Below are 15,240 nucleotides of genomic sequence, written 5' to 3'. Positions count from 1 at the left end.
GTTTGCATGTCTCTGTGTGTGTTATAGGGTAGCGATTGTAGTGGGAGGAGGCAGGGGAGAAGAAGGAGTGTGTCTGCATGTGGGTTGTGAGACAGGCATGGTGACAAGAGAGACCCAGACTCAGAAAATAAGATTTGAAAACCTTTATTTAAGGTTTCAGGGTTGGTGTAATACCGAACTAGTCCTAACTCTTAAGGGATGTTTCCTTGAGATGATGCTTCCAAGGGCTGTCGATGTCTGAAAGTCCAAATAAAAAGTCTGTCTGTCTTAACCTTACTCATGTGTTAGGGGTTCTTTTGTCAAAAATTTAAAGTAGTGGTTTACAGAAAAATAGGAAAACCATTGTTGGTTTCTGGTGGCTTTCTTGCCAGTCGTGGTTTTAGGCTTACCAAAAAGAGTTAAATCAAGCAGGGCTACTTGCAAGATCTTCGCCACAGGGTCCTTGCAGCTAATACAGATACTTTGTGTCTTTAAGTTCTTTGGGGTTCCCTTCCCCAAGCTTCAGTCTTTTCAACACTATAAAGGAAACCAACAAATCTCCAACTAGGCCGATCCTCTTAGGGTTCCCTTCCCCAAGCTCAAGCTTCTTCCAGCTTTCAAATACAAAGTCAGTTTTATCAGAATGTACATTGATTTCTTAAGTAGGTCTCTCAGGGTTCTCTTCCCCAAGCACAGGCCTCTTCCAACTTTCAAACACAAAACAAAAATATATAACAGTTCCTTTTAGGTTTCTCAGGGGGGGCTCTTCCCCAAGCTGAGGCCCCTCTAGTTCCAAACAAAAATTCAGCTTGTCGGCCTATGCCTTTTCCTTATTCACAGCTTTTCTTACAGACAATCTTCGCATGGGGTAGAATCAGAGGCTTTCGAAAATGCCAGGCTCTTTGCTTTTCCTCAGCTAGCGCGACCACTCTGATTCTTTGCCCCTCTCTTTATTTCTCACTTTCACTTTCCTTGGAATCTTTTATGTTCAGGTGTTTATCGTGCACTCTTGCATGGTCTTTTATACCTTTCACTTTGCTGTGCACACTGCACCCTTCTTTTTCACTCACTTCTGTTTTTGATCGTGCCCACTTGCACTTCTTTTCCTTTGCTGTGCAGCCTTGCACCTTTAAACTGTCACTTTCCTTCTCCGTGCCTGCTCATGCCTGTCCCTGACTTTCCATTTTTGCCGCTTGCCCTCTCTTGACTTTCTCGTGTGCCCTCGCACTTTCCTCTTTCGTTGCTTCTGTCCACTTTGACTTTACATTCAGCCGCTTGCCCTTTATTTTCTAATCTATTTACGTTCGGTCTATCAGAGTTGCTTGTGTCCACTGTTTCTCTTCTGTTACTTTCATTCACTTGCTTTCTCTCTTTCTGCTTTTTGAGACTGTCCTTCTTGCTTTCAACTCCGTGCGGTTTTATCAATCTTGCTTTTTCCTCCCTTTCCCATTTCGGCAACTCGCACACTCCCAAGTTTCTCTCTCTGTCATGCGAAACTCACTGGGTAGCGTAGCGCTGGTGAACGGTCTCACCGGGATGCTTCAGGTCAAGGTCAGGGTCTCACCACTGGCCCCAGAGATACCCTTGGGTCCAGCACACGGCCCAAAAGAAAAAGCACGCACAGACTGTCAGCAGGGTCCCAGCGGCCTCGCTCCGGCTCTCGGGAGACAAACCTCTCCAGCCATGCGGCAGCCATCCTCACACACTGGGCCGGCACTGCAACACGCTGCTCTGCTCCGGATCCTCCGTCCTGCAGCTCCCAAATATGTGACTTCACTGGTCCAAAATGCCTCTCCAGCTCGCTCTACCATCTGTGTAAAACCACACCTTTTACAGTGAAAAAAGCAGCCAATTTGAGTCTGGTGTAAATGGTCACTATTAAATGCCTGACCCTGGCTGACTGTTACACTTACCTTGTCTCTGCGGGGGCGTTGGGGCACGGTTGTAGCCCTCCCAGGAGTGAAATGCGTCCTAGTAATGCGCTTGCCGTGTGGACACCAGTGATCGTGATAGTAGTTCCTCAGGGTCACGCACCTGCGTGAGTACAAAGGGAAACGTTGAGCAATGCTAGCCCCTTCCGTTCTTCCCCCCAGGATTGTACTCCCGATAAGTGCCTGTCCCAGTTGGCTCACCTTTTAGTAGATTCTGTGGGCCCTCCGTCCTGCTACTTCTGGCAGGGGTGCTTAATGGCCGAGGACCGAGTTCCTTCACTGGTCTCTTACAGCCAGTAGTCCAGTCCAGCTGCAACTACCCGGCTCTATTGGTAAGTAGTGTTCTTATTCTGGTCTGTCTTCTTTTGCGTGTTGGTTTTCAGCCTTTCCTTGTTGGTCTTTGTATTGTGCGTCTTCCGTGATCTTTCATTTACTTTGTTCCTCAACTAGTGTCTGCTCAGTGAGTTATTGTCCGTACCATCTGTAATCCTGTTCTTGCTCTTTCTCCCGTGTAGGTGAGGGAAGCCAGGCCCTGGAGCCGCCGGACACGGATGCTGTAACCAGAGCGATGAAGAACTGGATCTGCGGTTGCAGGTAACAGGTGAGTTGTATTGTAGCATTGCGCACATGCTTTTAAATGCAGCACGCTCCATGATGTTGCGATGCGCTCACCTTGTCTTTTTCTGTTGCAGCGACCGGACTCGCGAAGAAGGATGCCGTTGAGAGATGACAGAGCGGAGCGTCGGATTCCTGGGTGAGTATTTCTCTGCTGGTCCATGCATCGTTAAGCGTCACGTTGCTTTTAAATGCAAGTTAACGCGAAGCACTGATTCTGAGGATGGGGCGGCTTATATAGCTGAGCTCCTTGGCCACGCCCATTAGCTTGTTCTGTCCGACACACCCAGCCACACCTAGTCCCTGGCACGTGAAGCAGGGTCTAGAAGGCCACACCCAGCATCTCACAAATAAGAGGCCTGAAAATTAAGTAAATGGAATACAGTAATCCCAATGTCAATTCCCCACATGAATTTGCTGCCAAAGGCGCCAGTGCAAAGTGCAGCCGGGCCTCCCTGTGTCTGTGTGTTCCGAAGGGACACAAATGAGTCATTCCCTGGCATGGTCCCATGGCACCCACCATCCGGGGTATCTGTGTACATGACCCAGGGTGTGTGGTCGTGACACTGACTATTAGTGGGACAACTAGAGTTCTTTCTAGGGTAGGTTGCATCTAACTTTCACCATGTTATTCCTATGGGTAATCTTTACTAATCTTAGTTTCCTCTTCCTCGTCTCAGTATTTGTTGGAAATGGGGAGGGGAGCTGGGGTGAGATTGGATATACCCCATAAAGGCTGAGGGAGAGTAGTTTGGGGTATTTTTGGGACTGGGGGAATACCATGCCTTGCCCTTGGGTATCCTCCTCCCAATCCTTCGTTACCCTCCACTCAGGTGATCCTCCCTTGCCTGTCCACCCCCAGGATCGGGATCCAAAAGCGATGGCCCTTCCCTGGCCACCTGAATGGAAGATCCTGACGGAGTGGGTGGGAGAATACAGTCAGGTTTCTCACTGTGTGTGTATTTGTATGTGAGGCGGGGGCTGTGGAGAAGGGGTGTGTACTGGTATGTGAGGCAGGGTTCAGGCAGGGGCCCAGGTTAAAGCAGGGGTTGGGGTGAAACATCTGGATTTTAAGAGGGGGTGATGTATTTCAAATATTAAAGGCCAGACAAAAATTGGCTGAGAAAATAAAATTATAATAAATTGAGCTTTTTTGTGCACTGCCTTTAATATTCGAGATTAGAACCCGGCAAGGGGCAATGAGCTTGTAAAAAGCAAGCTCATTGGCCCTTGCCCGGGCCTTACCTCGCTGAGAAGACTATGTGTCGTCCCTTCTCTCTGATGGCCATATCTTTTGCTTTTATTTCTCGAGTTGAGAAACGGTTGCAGCACTGTTACCCAACTCGAGAAAAATTGCAATAAGTACTCCTGTACAACGTGCCGGGGTACTACTGGTAATATAACGTGTGGAGGGGGGCATTACCAGTCGGGTAATGTTTGTGGGGCTTTGTTAAAGCCCTCGCTTTGCTCAGAATTCTAACTACGGCACGGGGGCATTACCCGACCGGCAATGCCACCCTCCTCAGGTTATATTGCCCAATTATCACACACAACTGTAGAATTCACCATTGCACCTCCTCATGCTCTGGAAGTTTTGGGAAGGGCAGTTGACCTCCTCGACACTGAGGATTTGGACATTTGCACACCTCCACATTGAAGATTTGCTCACATACAATGTGCTCATAATTTGATGTGAAGTCTGTATGGTTTACCTTATTGTCTACTACTGAAGGGTAGCCACAGTAGGGCTGTGATTTTGTTTTTAATGGGAAACTAATCAAATTAAAGATGTGACTTTTTAAAATGTGTGCAGCAGCACCCTTCCACCCGTTTCCCAGGAGGTGTGCTGCACACTGGGGTTCCCAAATGTGGGACCATTTTGTCTTTGTTTGTGGGCCACTTCTGTTTTGTTTCCCAGGCTGGTTTGTTCTCCCAGTCCTACCTGGGAGAACCTAAATTCCCTTAACTTTGGAGAAAATCACCATGGGGAGCTAAATAGTGAGCTCTTCAAACACCAGGAGCCCCCCAAGGGCTAAGGCCAAACATTTTGCAAGGTTACAATTAAAAACAAGGTACATACCTGCTTCCCCACATCTTCCAGTGTAGTTGCCATGGTATGCTCTGTTGAAATGCAAAACAAAGAAATAATGTGTTTTCTCCCATTTACATGTGTAGAGGAGTTAAACATATGTGAAACAAGTGCATTTGTTATCCTACTGCATCCAAACCTTTTGTACTTAAGCGATCTACCACTGCCAGCCCAATGTAAATGTTCTTAATTATTTATATTCTATAAAAAGGGCCCGCCTTTTGTACACTTTCCTTACCAAGAGTTTGCCACAACATGGTGCACTTTATTTTGATCTAATCAATTAGCAAATATAACTTTTTCAGTGCATTTGTCATACAAAGCAATGGTTCACCAGGGCTAGCACATTAATTTCTTCTGCAGGGTTAATTTATTGCATAATGTATTGCATATGGCACGCCAAGTAAACAATGACTGTTGAAAAGTGCAAGGACGACCAAAATGCAGGAGTAATGCTTAAAAAGGGCCTCACTGCATAATTCAGTGCTCGATACAATGTTGTTGCATTAGGTTGGGTAAGCAACAGCTATTTTTACACTGCTTAATGGTGGAGTCTGCACTGCATGGACCTATACACACACACCATTATGCATTAGACCAGCTTCTGTGCTCCTGGAAGTGCTTGGTGGATACGTCTATATTCCATCACATCACTGAAATCTGTGCATATGACTGTTATATACATTTTTATGGACAATGTTTGTGCCAATCAATATTAGTGATAGCACCTGTGTGGTTAATTTTCCAAGGGTTTATGATCTTTTCTTTATCTCCAAAAGTCAGCTGGTCTCTCCTATCTTCTACTCCATTGCCAGTATAAGCAGTTTTATGCTATGAGCTTTTCTTTTACTTACAAATCCTTTTTGACAAGGGTTTCAGTCAAATGTGCTCAATCGAAGGCAACTAAAAATTACAACTTTTACAATGCAGTTTTTTGTTCAGTGAAAGTACAGAAATATAAAACCGGTGTCCTAGTTACATAGATTCAGTGCGTCACCTTATACTCTCATTTTCAAATAAAATAGGTTTCATATGGAAAATCATCAACATGTAGCGAGCTTGTTGATAATATGGATAGCTACACAAATATAGAGATGGGCTCCGACATGATGGTAAGCCTACACTTCGCAAGTTCGAATCCCGGGGTTGAGTCGATATAGCTTTGCATCCTTCCCAGGTCGATAAATCAACTACCAATCAAAATGAGATGGTAATAACACCTGCTATTACAGTGCTTAGAACAGTGGTAGTCAAGCTTTTTTATCCCCCGCCTTGGGTAAAAGTATTGTTTCTGGGCGCCCCCCTCTAACTCACAAGCTATAGCTGCTTATATTTTCTTGTAAAAAGCACCATAATCCCTTTTTAAAAAGTCTCATTCCCCTATTCCCCTCCTACCCCAGACATCTCTCAGCCTCGCTAGGGGACCAGACCCACAGTTCGAAGACTACAGGCTTATAAACTGGAGCAGTCTGACATGTAGCGCTGCAGAACACTTATTTTGCTCAAGTACACAGTTACTCACCAATTTTAATAATATCCTGGCGGTTAGAATCTCCATCTTCATTTTCAATAAAATCGCAATACCCTTTTGTCAAAATAATGGGATGGGCCTTATGCCTCGGTGGATCCTCAACTCCAACAAAATCGCACTGTGGTCTCCGTGAAACTTCAAGATCTCCATCTTCATCTAGTACAGCTTCTAATCCTCGAGTAGTAATGGGGGAATTGTTGCTATTTTCCTGCATGTTGGAATACCCAAGGTTCCCGTTTTCTTCATCATCGCTCCTTGCATAAAGTTCAGTACTTTCTATTGTATCATGCGATTTACCATGCTGATGGCTTTCGTCTCTCGAGCGATCTTTGCCATTTAGGATTTTGAACTGTGATAGAAATACTAGTCAGGAAAAGAAAAAATAAGTTTCATTTATATAACAAATCACACTGATCTACATTACTTCAACATGCTTAAAAAACATTTCAGCAGGGAAATCACAGGACACAAGAGGTCTGGAAAATAGGGAGACTTCGAATGTAATCATATATTTAATTTTACGAGTCATTTTCCGGGCCTACTCCTCTCTCTCGCCAACGCTTATAAGAAACTGTGGGACAGTCAAAGAATTTAAAAATAAACTTAAGACTCACCTTTTCAGATAACCAGGCACCAACTTGTGTGCTGTATAGGATCACCCCTGTCTTCACGATTGCGCCCGTATGCCTCCGGGCCATTTTTGGTTGCGCATAACAAATAATTATAATAATATTATATGGGATACATTACTCACCGTAATCTTATTTCTGATGCTTTTATCTGCTTAGATTCACATGCTGTGCATAGGCCGACATCTAGTGGAAGCTGCGGAGTATTACAGTTTGCTTTTCGAAACTTGAAAAGGGGCGTCGAACTAGGGCGTGCCAGTAATACTATCCCTAGTGCGACGTCCACTGTACCCATGATCCCTCACGCGTGTAGGACCCTCAGATTTTATTTTTTCTGACATGAGGTAGCATGAGGAGTAGCGTGAGTGTAGAGTATCCAAGCAGATAAGATAGAAAAGATTACAAGCATCCATGCACCTTCTCTCAGAGGGGAGGAAGGGCGGGCGTATGTGAATCTAAGCAGATACAAGCATCAGAAATACGATTCCGGTGAGTAATGTATCCCTTCTGAGGCACATGCTGTGCATAGATTAGCGAGCAGTGTTAGAAGAAGGAAGTGGGATATGAGAAGGGTCATGAGCTAACAAATGTCTTAGAACCGCTTGTCCCACTTGAGTATCTGTCTTGGAACGAGTGTCAATGCAGTAGTGCTGAGTAAAGGTGTGAATAGAGCTCCATGTAGCTGCTTTGCAAATGGTGTCAAGGGGTACATTTGCAATGAAAGCCAGAGTGGCCCCAGTACCTCTTGTAGATGTGGGCCCTTGCCGTAAAAGGCAGTGGGCCTCATTACACGGAAGGCGGTGAGCCATGGCGCTAATAGCGCCATGGCTCATGCCGGTAAAATACCGGCACCGCCTTGGCGGAAAGGGGATTTACCGCCCCATTCCAAGGTTGGAGGGGCGGTAAATCCCCCTTCCGCCATTGCCCTTCCCCATTCCCATTGCTGCCCCATAGGGCTCTATGGGAATGGGGAAGGCGCTAATTACGGCACCGCAATTTTGCGGTGCCGTAATTAGCTCTGAGGTCCCTTAGCAGGTTGGTTTTTAATGCCTGCAAAAAGCAGGCGTTAAAGCACCAACCCGCTAAGGGACCTCGTAGTAAGGCGGTAATGGTTAACGGTCACCGTTACCATTAACGGTGGCCGTTAACCATTACCGCCTTCCGTGTAATGAGGCCCAGTGTCTTTTCTGAAAGGGAGGAACACAGCTGGATACATTGGACTAGCCATTTAGAGATGGCACCTTTAGAGACGTGATCTCCTTCTCTGCCTGTAGCTACATGTACCTTGAGTGAATTAAATACCAATCCTGCATCCAGAAGGTGAAGCATGTAGGTGACAATATTGGAAGGAGTGCAGTCAATTGGGTTGATTTGTTTATTCTGGCACCAAATAACAAATCTTTTTCATTTATCAAAATAACAGTGCCTTGTGTTAGGTTTTCTTGATTCCTTTAAGATCTCCATACATCTCTGGGGTAAATTGAGATGGCCGAACTCTATGACTTCAGGAGCCATACTGCCAAGTTCAACGAGTTCGGTTGAGGATGCACGGTTTGTCCTTCGTGCTGGGAGAGTAGGTTGTACCAACAGGGAAGTCTGATGGGGTCGCACATTGCCAATCTGCGTAGTTGTGGGAATCATGGTTGTCTCGCCCACATAGGAGCAACTAGGATGAGCATCATCGATTCCCTGTGTATCTTGTTGACCACCTTCCTCATCAGAGGGGTTGGTGGAAAAGCGTAGGCAAACATCCCTGACCAATTCATCCATAGAGCGTTCCCCTTGGAGCCTGGCTGGGGGAACCTGGATGCAAATTCTGGGCATTGTCTGTTTACTCCTGTGGCAAATAGGTCTATAGTGGGGAAACCCCACTGATAGAAGAGATCTCCTACGACTTCTTCGTGTAGACGCCATTCATGTTCTTCTGGGAGGGGATCTCTGCTCAAAGTGTCCGCTAATGAATTGAGATCCCCTGGAACATGTTGAGATGACAGGTAAATGTTCTGTTTGAGTGGCCATATCCAAATTTTCTGGGCAAGCCTTAACAGATTTGGCAAACGAGTGCCCCCTTGTTTGTTTATGTAAAACATTGCTGTTGTGCTGTCTGTTAGGTTGGATAGGTGGAGTTTGAACGCCCGAAGCGCTCTGAAGATTGCCAGAAGTTCTAGCAGGTTGTTGTGATTCTGAGCCACTGTGTGAGACCGGAGACCCTGAGCTGTGTGGTGAAGGAGGTGTGCTCCACACCCTGACAGGGTCTGTTGTCCGACACGTCTGTTGTGACTACGGCCGGTATGTCTGGATCGTAAAAGGGTTTCCCCTTTGAAAGATTCTCTCTTGTCCACCAGCAAAGACTCTGTACTAGTGTTGGCGAAACAACCACTAGATCGTCCCACTGACCACTTGCCTGAGACCACTGTTTCGCCAACCATTCTTGCATGGGTCCAGGGGCGTTGCTAGAGGGGGGCTATGGGGGCTACAGCCCCTGATCTTTTGGTTGTAGCCCCGAATAGAATCTCAGGAGCTACAGCCAAAAGACTAGCTAGCCCCCAGTCCCAACAGTTCCAACATTAGCGTAGCCCCGGGTCTTTTCCAGACCTAGCAACTCCCCTGCATGGGTCGCATGCGCAGGCGCGCGTGGGGAACCAGGTAAATGCATGATGCCATCATGCCTAGCAAACACATCGCTTTGCGTACCCTTATCTGGCGACCAGACTGATATTGAGGAATTTGCAGTAACAGATTCTGAATTCTTTCCTCTGATGGAAAGGCCAACCCCTCTTTGGTGTCTAGGACAGCTCCTAGGAACTGTTTGGAGGTGCTTGGCACCAGGCTTGATTTTTTCTCGTTGATTGAGAAGCCCAAATGGAAGAGGAGGTCGATTGTTCTTTGAATGTTGGATCTGCAAATTACAGGGTTTTCCCCTGTGATGAGCCAGTCATCCAGGTAAGGGTACACTGGGATTGCCTCCCTGCGTAGGTGCGCCGCCACCACCGCCAATACTTTCGTGAATACCTTTGGAGCCGAGACTATACCGAAGGGTAGGTAGAACTTTGTACTGGTAGTGCTGGCTGTCTACCTTGAAACGCAAGAATCTTCTGTGCGCTGGGAGCATGGAAATATGAAAATAAGCATCTTTCAAATCCAATGTTGCCATGTAATCTCCTCTTTTTAGTAGGGGGATTACTTCCTGGAGTGTAGTCATGCGAAATTTTTGTGGTTTGACATACTTGTTTGCAGGGCGTAAGTCAAATACTGGGTGCTTCGTTAGATCTTTTTTTGGCACAAGGAAGTAAATTGAATAAATACCCTTGTTTACCTGGTTTCCCGGGACGAGTTCTATTGCGTCCTTTGCAAGAAGAGTGGCAATCTCCTTGAGGAGGATTCTTTGGTGCTCCAAGGAGTGTATTTTCTGTCTTGGATGATGGTCGCGGGGGCGTTGCAGTAGTTCTATACAGTATCCCGCGGACACTGTGGACAGCATCCATCTGTCCGAAGTGATCCCTTCCTATGGTGGGTGAAGATGGAAATGCGCCCCCCTACTGGGGATGCATGGGAAGGGACCCGGAGCGGAACGTCACTGTTTGTTGGGAGGCGTAGCGCCTCTACTTGGGCTGCCTCTCCCCTACCGCGGCCCCTCTTTTGACCTCTGGCGAAACCCTGGGTAGCTTGCAAGTTACCGCCCCACGAGGTTCCTTGGTTCTGGTAGTAACTGGACCTTCTCTGGGAGTTTTGGCCACGAAAGCGACGAAAATTGTTATTTCCCCGCTGGCTTGTGGGCTTATTTGTTAGTTGGCCAAGGGACTTTAAGGTGTCATATTCGTCCTTGGCTGTCTTCAGCGCTTCCTCCACTGCTTTCCCAAACAGGACATTAGGTTCCACCGGCATGTCTATGAGGGTGGCTTGGGTCTCGGGTTTAAACCCCGACTGCCTTAGCCAAGCGTGTCGTTTAATTACTGTGCTTTCTGCTATCAGCCTCCCTCCATTGTCTGCTGCATCGAAGTTAGCCTTGAGAATGCATCCGGACACTGATCTTCCTTCCGGCGCAATCTGGGCCAACTGGCTCTTTAGAGATTCCGGTGCAGAGGCAATGAGGGCAGCTACCTGTTCCCATTGGTGGCAGTTGTAGCTTGCTAGTAGAGTGGTGGTATTGGCAATGCGTGCTTGGTATGCCGACGTGGATGCCACCTTCCTACCTAGAGCATATATTCTCTTGCTCTCTTTGTCCGGGGGAGCTTCCGAGGATGCTAGTGGTGTTCCCGCCCTCTTTCTGGTGGTAGTAACCACTAATGAGTCGGGTTTTAGTTGACCCCTTATGTACAGTGGGTCAGAAGGAGCGGCCCTGAATAATTTTTCTACTTGTGGGTTAACTGCCCGCGTAAGATTAGGGGTCACCAGAGAAGGGTCGATTCTGTGTTGAATAGATTTTAGAATGGGGACAGCTTGTGCAATGGATTTTTTGTCACCTAGAATTTGCTCTGCAAAATCTCTCTCTTCTTGGGCACCCTGAGTTTCAATTTGCAAATGGGCTGCCGCCTTGGCTAAAACTTCGTTAAACGAAGGCTGATTGTCAACAGGTGAGTCATTCACAGGGGGGTCCCTGGGGATGGGGGAGTTGAGACTATAGGCCTCCGCCTCGTCTTCCTCCTCCTCTTCCTGGTCCTCATCGGCTCCATAGTAATCGACCCCGGTCTGGTCATCTAGCATTTGTACTTCCGAATCCTCACCATACTGCTGGTAAGGTTCAAAACTGAAAGGGTCTGAAATAAGCCCCTGAACTGGAGTCTCAGTAAACAGTCTCTTAGTAGGAGGTTGAGGGTCTTTGGATCCCAAAGGGGCAGAGGTAGCCGGGGTATTCTGATAGCTCTGGAAGTAACTAGGGTCCTTTTCATAGAAATCTACAAAAAAGGACATTCTCCTCAGTATTCTGTCAATGTGCTCCGAGTTCCATTCCTTGGAACTGGGGATAACTCTTCCCTGCTGTGGTTCCTCATCCAAGCCCATATCTTGAGGAGTGGGAGGGACAATTTTTGGAGTGGGAGGGACAATTTTTGGCCTAGTGACAGGGTCAAGGGCCTTGGGCTTTTCTAAAGATTTGGGGTGCGTGCGTTTCTCCTTCTGAACCTGGTGTTCAGAGGCTTTCTTATTTTGTTTCTCCCCTTTCCCATGTGTAGAGGAATGTTTTCCTGACCCCTTGGACTTTTCTGAATTTTTCGACGGGTGGCGTCGAGAATCGGAGGAGGGATCACGAGATTCGGGAGTCTTGGAAGAGGGGCATTGAATCTCAGACGCAGACGTCGAACGAACTACAGGAGTAGCTGTTGCACGAGCTGCCTGGGGGTAGAGGTCGGATTCGTCTTCTGACGACCATACCTCTGTGACTTTAGGTAGTGTGTCACTCTTAGCAATCGTGTACGGTTGCTGTGTGTCATGGGGTGACTGTGACCTGGAACGCCCAGAGGACACCGATTCGGCGGACCACACTCTCTGTGCCTTCTTTTGCCGATCACTCAACACTGTGTCGAATATTGGGTGGATTTAGTGTGTTTAGTGGAAGAGGTGTGGGTAGCGCTCTTGCCGCCGGGTGTTGTCCCCATAACTGACCCACCGGTCAGTCCTCCGAGGTCGGGGCTTGCGTTTGGGTGCCTGATGACACCCCGGTGCCCTCGCCATCCGATACAGCGGCGTTGCTGCCATCGCTGAAGGAACCCACTGCGTCCATGGCCTTGAGTTGCCTGGCGTAGTGGGCCCAACGCTTGGTCGAGCGGTCCTTAAGTGTCTTGGCTTTGAAGAGCTTACAAGCTATACAATTTGCCTTGGTTTGGTCCCTTGGAAGACACAGGTTACAGGTATTATGTTTGTATACCCAGGGGAACTTAACGTTGCACTTCGGGCAGAATTTAAATGGAGTACTCTCAATATGTCAATAACTGGCAGCAAGCGGGTATATGTAGGAAACGAGTGAGTGTGTATGTCCACCCCCCACTCTCCCTACTTGTACAGAACTGAGGCCAGAGGCGTTCCGAGGCCCAAAGTCTGTCGTGTAGTCCCGACGGCTATTCATCCTCGGTCTCGAGTACTGACGTCGCTCTTCGACGTAGGGTTGGAGAACAGGGATTTTTGATAATGATAAATGGCTAAAAGCCAGGGAACTCCGCGATTATGCTTCCGACAAGTCTGGCGGAAAAAAACAATCTGAGGGTCCTACACGCGTGAGGGATCATGGGTACAGTGGACGTCACACTAGGGATAGTATTACTGGCACGCCCTAGTTCGACGCCCCTTTTCGAGTTTCGAAAAACAAACTGTAATACTCTGCAGCTTCCACTATATGTCAGCCTATGCACAGCATGTGATCTAAGCAGATTCCACAAGCCTCAGAAATATATATATACACACACACATGCACACGTTAAGCTCTATTGGAACTATAGTGCACTTAGAAGTATATCCTGCGGCATTGGAAGAGCAATAATAGGCATGCTGTTGAGGATTGGCTACATAGTCTGCGGATCCTTTCTGGTAGAGAAAGGATATCTTTTTGACTTCAGAAACAAAATGACAAATATGATGAATTAGCACCCGGGCGGGGGACATAACCAAACAGGTTGCTTGGATCGTGGCTGAATCTACTGATTCAAGCCTGGGTTCCAAGCAACCTGAAGGCCGCTTCCCCCACCCTGCCTTCTTCCATCCACCCCTCCCTTCCCTTCTTATTTCCCGTCACTCCCAACCCCAACCCCACTTACCTTATTAGTTCAGCAGCGACTACCGCAGCCACTGCTACTGCACGTGCCCCTCCTGGGCGCCGTGGAAATGGAAGAGGGGCGCCATATGGCCATCTTAAGTAATGATTTTGTTTCAACAGCGTTCCGTTCATTGAAACAAAATACATTGCTCTTAGCACCCAGGATTTACGGATTGCAAACCCAGGGTGCTAATAGCCATAAGCACTCATTCCACGGGCTGCACAGGGTGGTAATGGCCCTGGGACCCTCGTTAAAGGTCCTTGCTATGCTTGGGCCTATTAACTTGGACTCTGGCTGCTACAACCCAGCCCAGCTAGTGGAACGCGTGCTTATGGCTTAAATATGGAGTACATTTAATTAATTGTATAGTTAAATATTGGCTCTCATTGATGTGAAGCTTACCCCTTTTTTTCCTCTCTCTTGTTGGTTGTAGATAAGTTATGGTATATGAACATATATGTATTTATGAAGTTATTTTATGCAACTGTTTTTATATTGGAAAATGTTATGCATTATATATATTTGTAATTTTTTATTTTTATTTTTATTTATTTTTTTATCCCGATGGACAAAAATACCAGGGAAACCACCAAATACACTTTTTATTGAATATGAGAGCGCATCCTATTAAGAACATGGGCACAGTGAGAAACTGAAGATTTGGTAAGATGACCCCCTGCATCTAGTGCTCATTATAGAAAATGAAAATGACCTTGTAAGTCTAGACATTGATTTTGTCCCCTCTTATATTATCTCCCCCTTTCCTATAGGATCGTGAAAGACGGAATCACGTCCGGCACAAAAAGGCTGAGACACTCTCCCAGATGAAATGAAAATGGCAATAGATTGAAACTTTGTCTGATTTTTAAATATATGTCATAAAGTTTGCACGTTAGTTGTCCTGAAGAAAGCGGAAGAGGAAACAAGAACCGCTGAACGCGGTTGACAATTTAGGCTCAGGCGGGCTGGCCCCAGCTCCGAGAACCTCTAAACCACAGAGTGTGAGCTCTGTGAAAACCAAGAGACAGTTAAATTACCCATTTAGTGGCATATTGTGAGCATAGAAGGCTCAGGATATATTAGGATTAATATCAATTAATTGAAAAAACAATCCTATACAGGATTATTTTATCAAACTAAAAATACATTCATTCACTAGGAGCGAGATAAATAAAGATTGTTCATCGACTCCTAGTGAATGCACAACTTTTTAGCTGAGCCAAAGTAGGGAGCGAGTTAGGGCGAGTCTTCTCACTATCCCTCACCCTAGATAGGCGTGAAACATAACGCTACCTAGGGACAGAAAGAAAAACTCACTAAGAAGGAAAGAGACTCTTTATAGGGACGTGTATGTAGATGTAAGGAAACGAAGTGTAAGGAATAATTTTACAGTAGAATTATTCTGTCTCCTATTGTGTTAAAAAAAAGACTGGGGAAGAGACAGTATATGGCCACCCCATAATTCCTGTTTGTAATAGATGCATTATATTAAAAAAAAACAGTATAGGCAATACTGTTTTGTTTGTATAGTCAAGTACTAAGAGCAGTATAGTAGCTGACAATGACCCAGAGGGTGTGGCTTGCCACGATGCGGTGACGAGTGAATTGCCGGAGCTCCCGAGATCGATCCTGCACCTACATACAACAGCTGATGTTTGGCTATGCAGTGTCGGAGGGTCTAGTGCGCTCTCCCTGTTTGCAATCTGCGAGACTTTGCAGC

At 46.6% G+C, this 15,240-nt stretch overlaps 1 protein-coding gene across 7 annotated transcripts in view; it reads right to left on the bottom strand.

Annotated features, from left to right (window-relative positions):
• The window catches only part of METTL22 (methyltransferase 22, Kin17 lysine), a 711,415-nt gene that overhangs the window by 477,777 nt on the left and 218,398 nt on the right, over positions 1-15,240 (bottom strand). For all 7 annotated transcript variants that reach the window (XM_069647035.1, XM_069647041.1, XM_069647039.1 and 4 more), the window contains 2 exons: positions 6,137-6,508; positions 4,606-4,646 (listed from right to left, as the gene is read on the bottom strand). In XM_069647035.1, coding sequence (XP_069503136.1) covers positions 4,606-4,646; positions 6,137-6,508 — 413 coding nt within the window. The remainder of the gene's footprint in view (positions 1-4,605; positions 4,647-6,136; positions 6,509-15,240) is intronic.

The sequence above is a fragment of the Ambystoma mexicanum genome, chromosome 2q, assembly GCF_040938575.1.
Source record: "Ambystoma mexicanum isolate Mex_15411 chromosome 2q, UKY_AmexF1_1, whole genome shotgun sequence".
NCBI classification, from domain to species: Eukaryota; Metazoa; Chordata; class Amphibia; order Caudata; family Ambystomatidae; genus Ambystoma; species Ambystoma mexicanum.
This window is presented reverse-complemented; position numbering and strand designations above follow the sequence as displayed.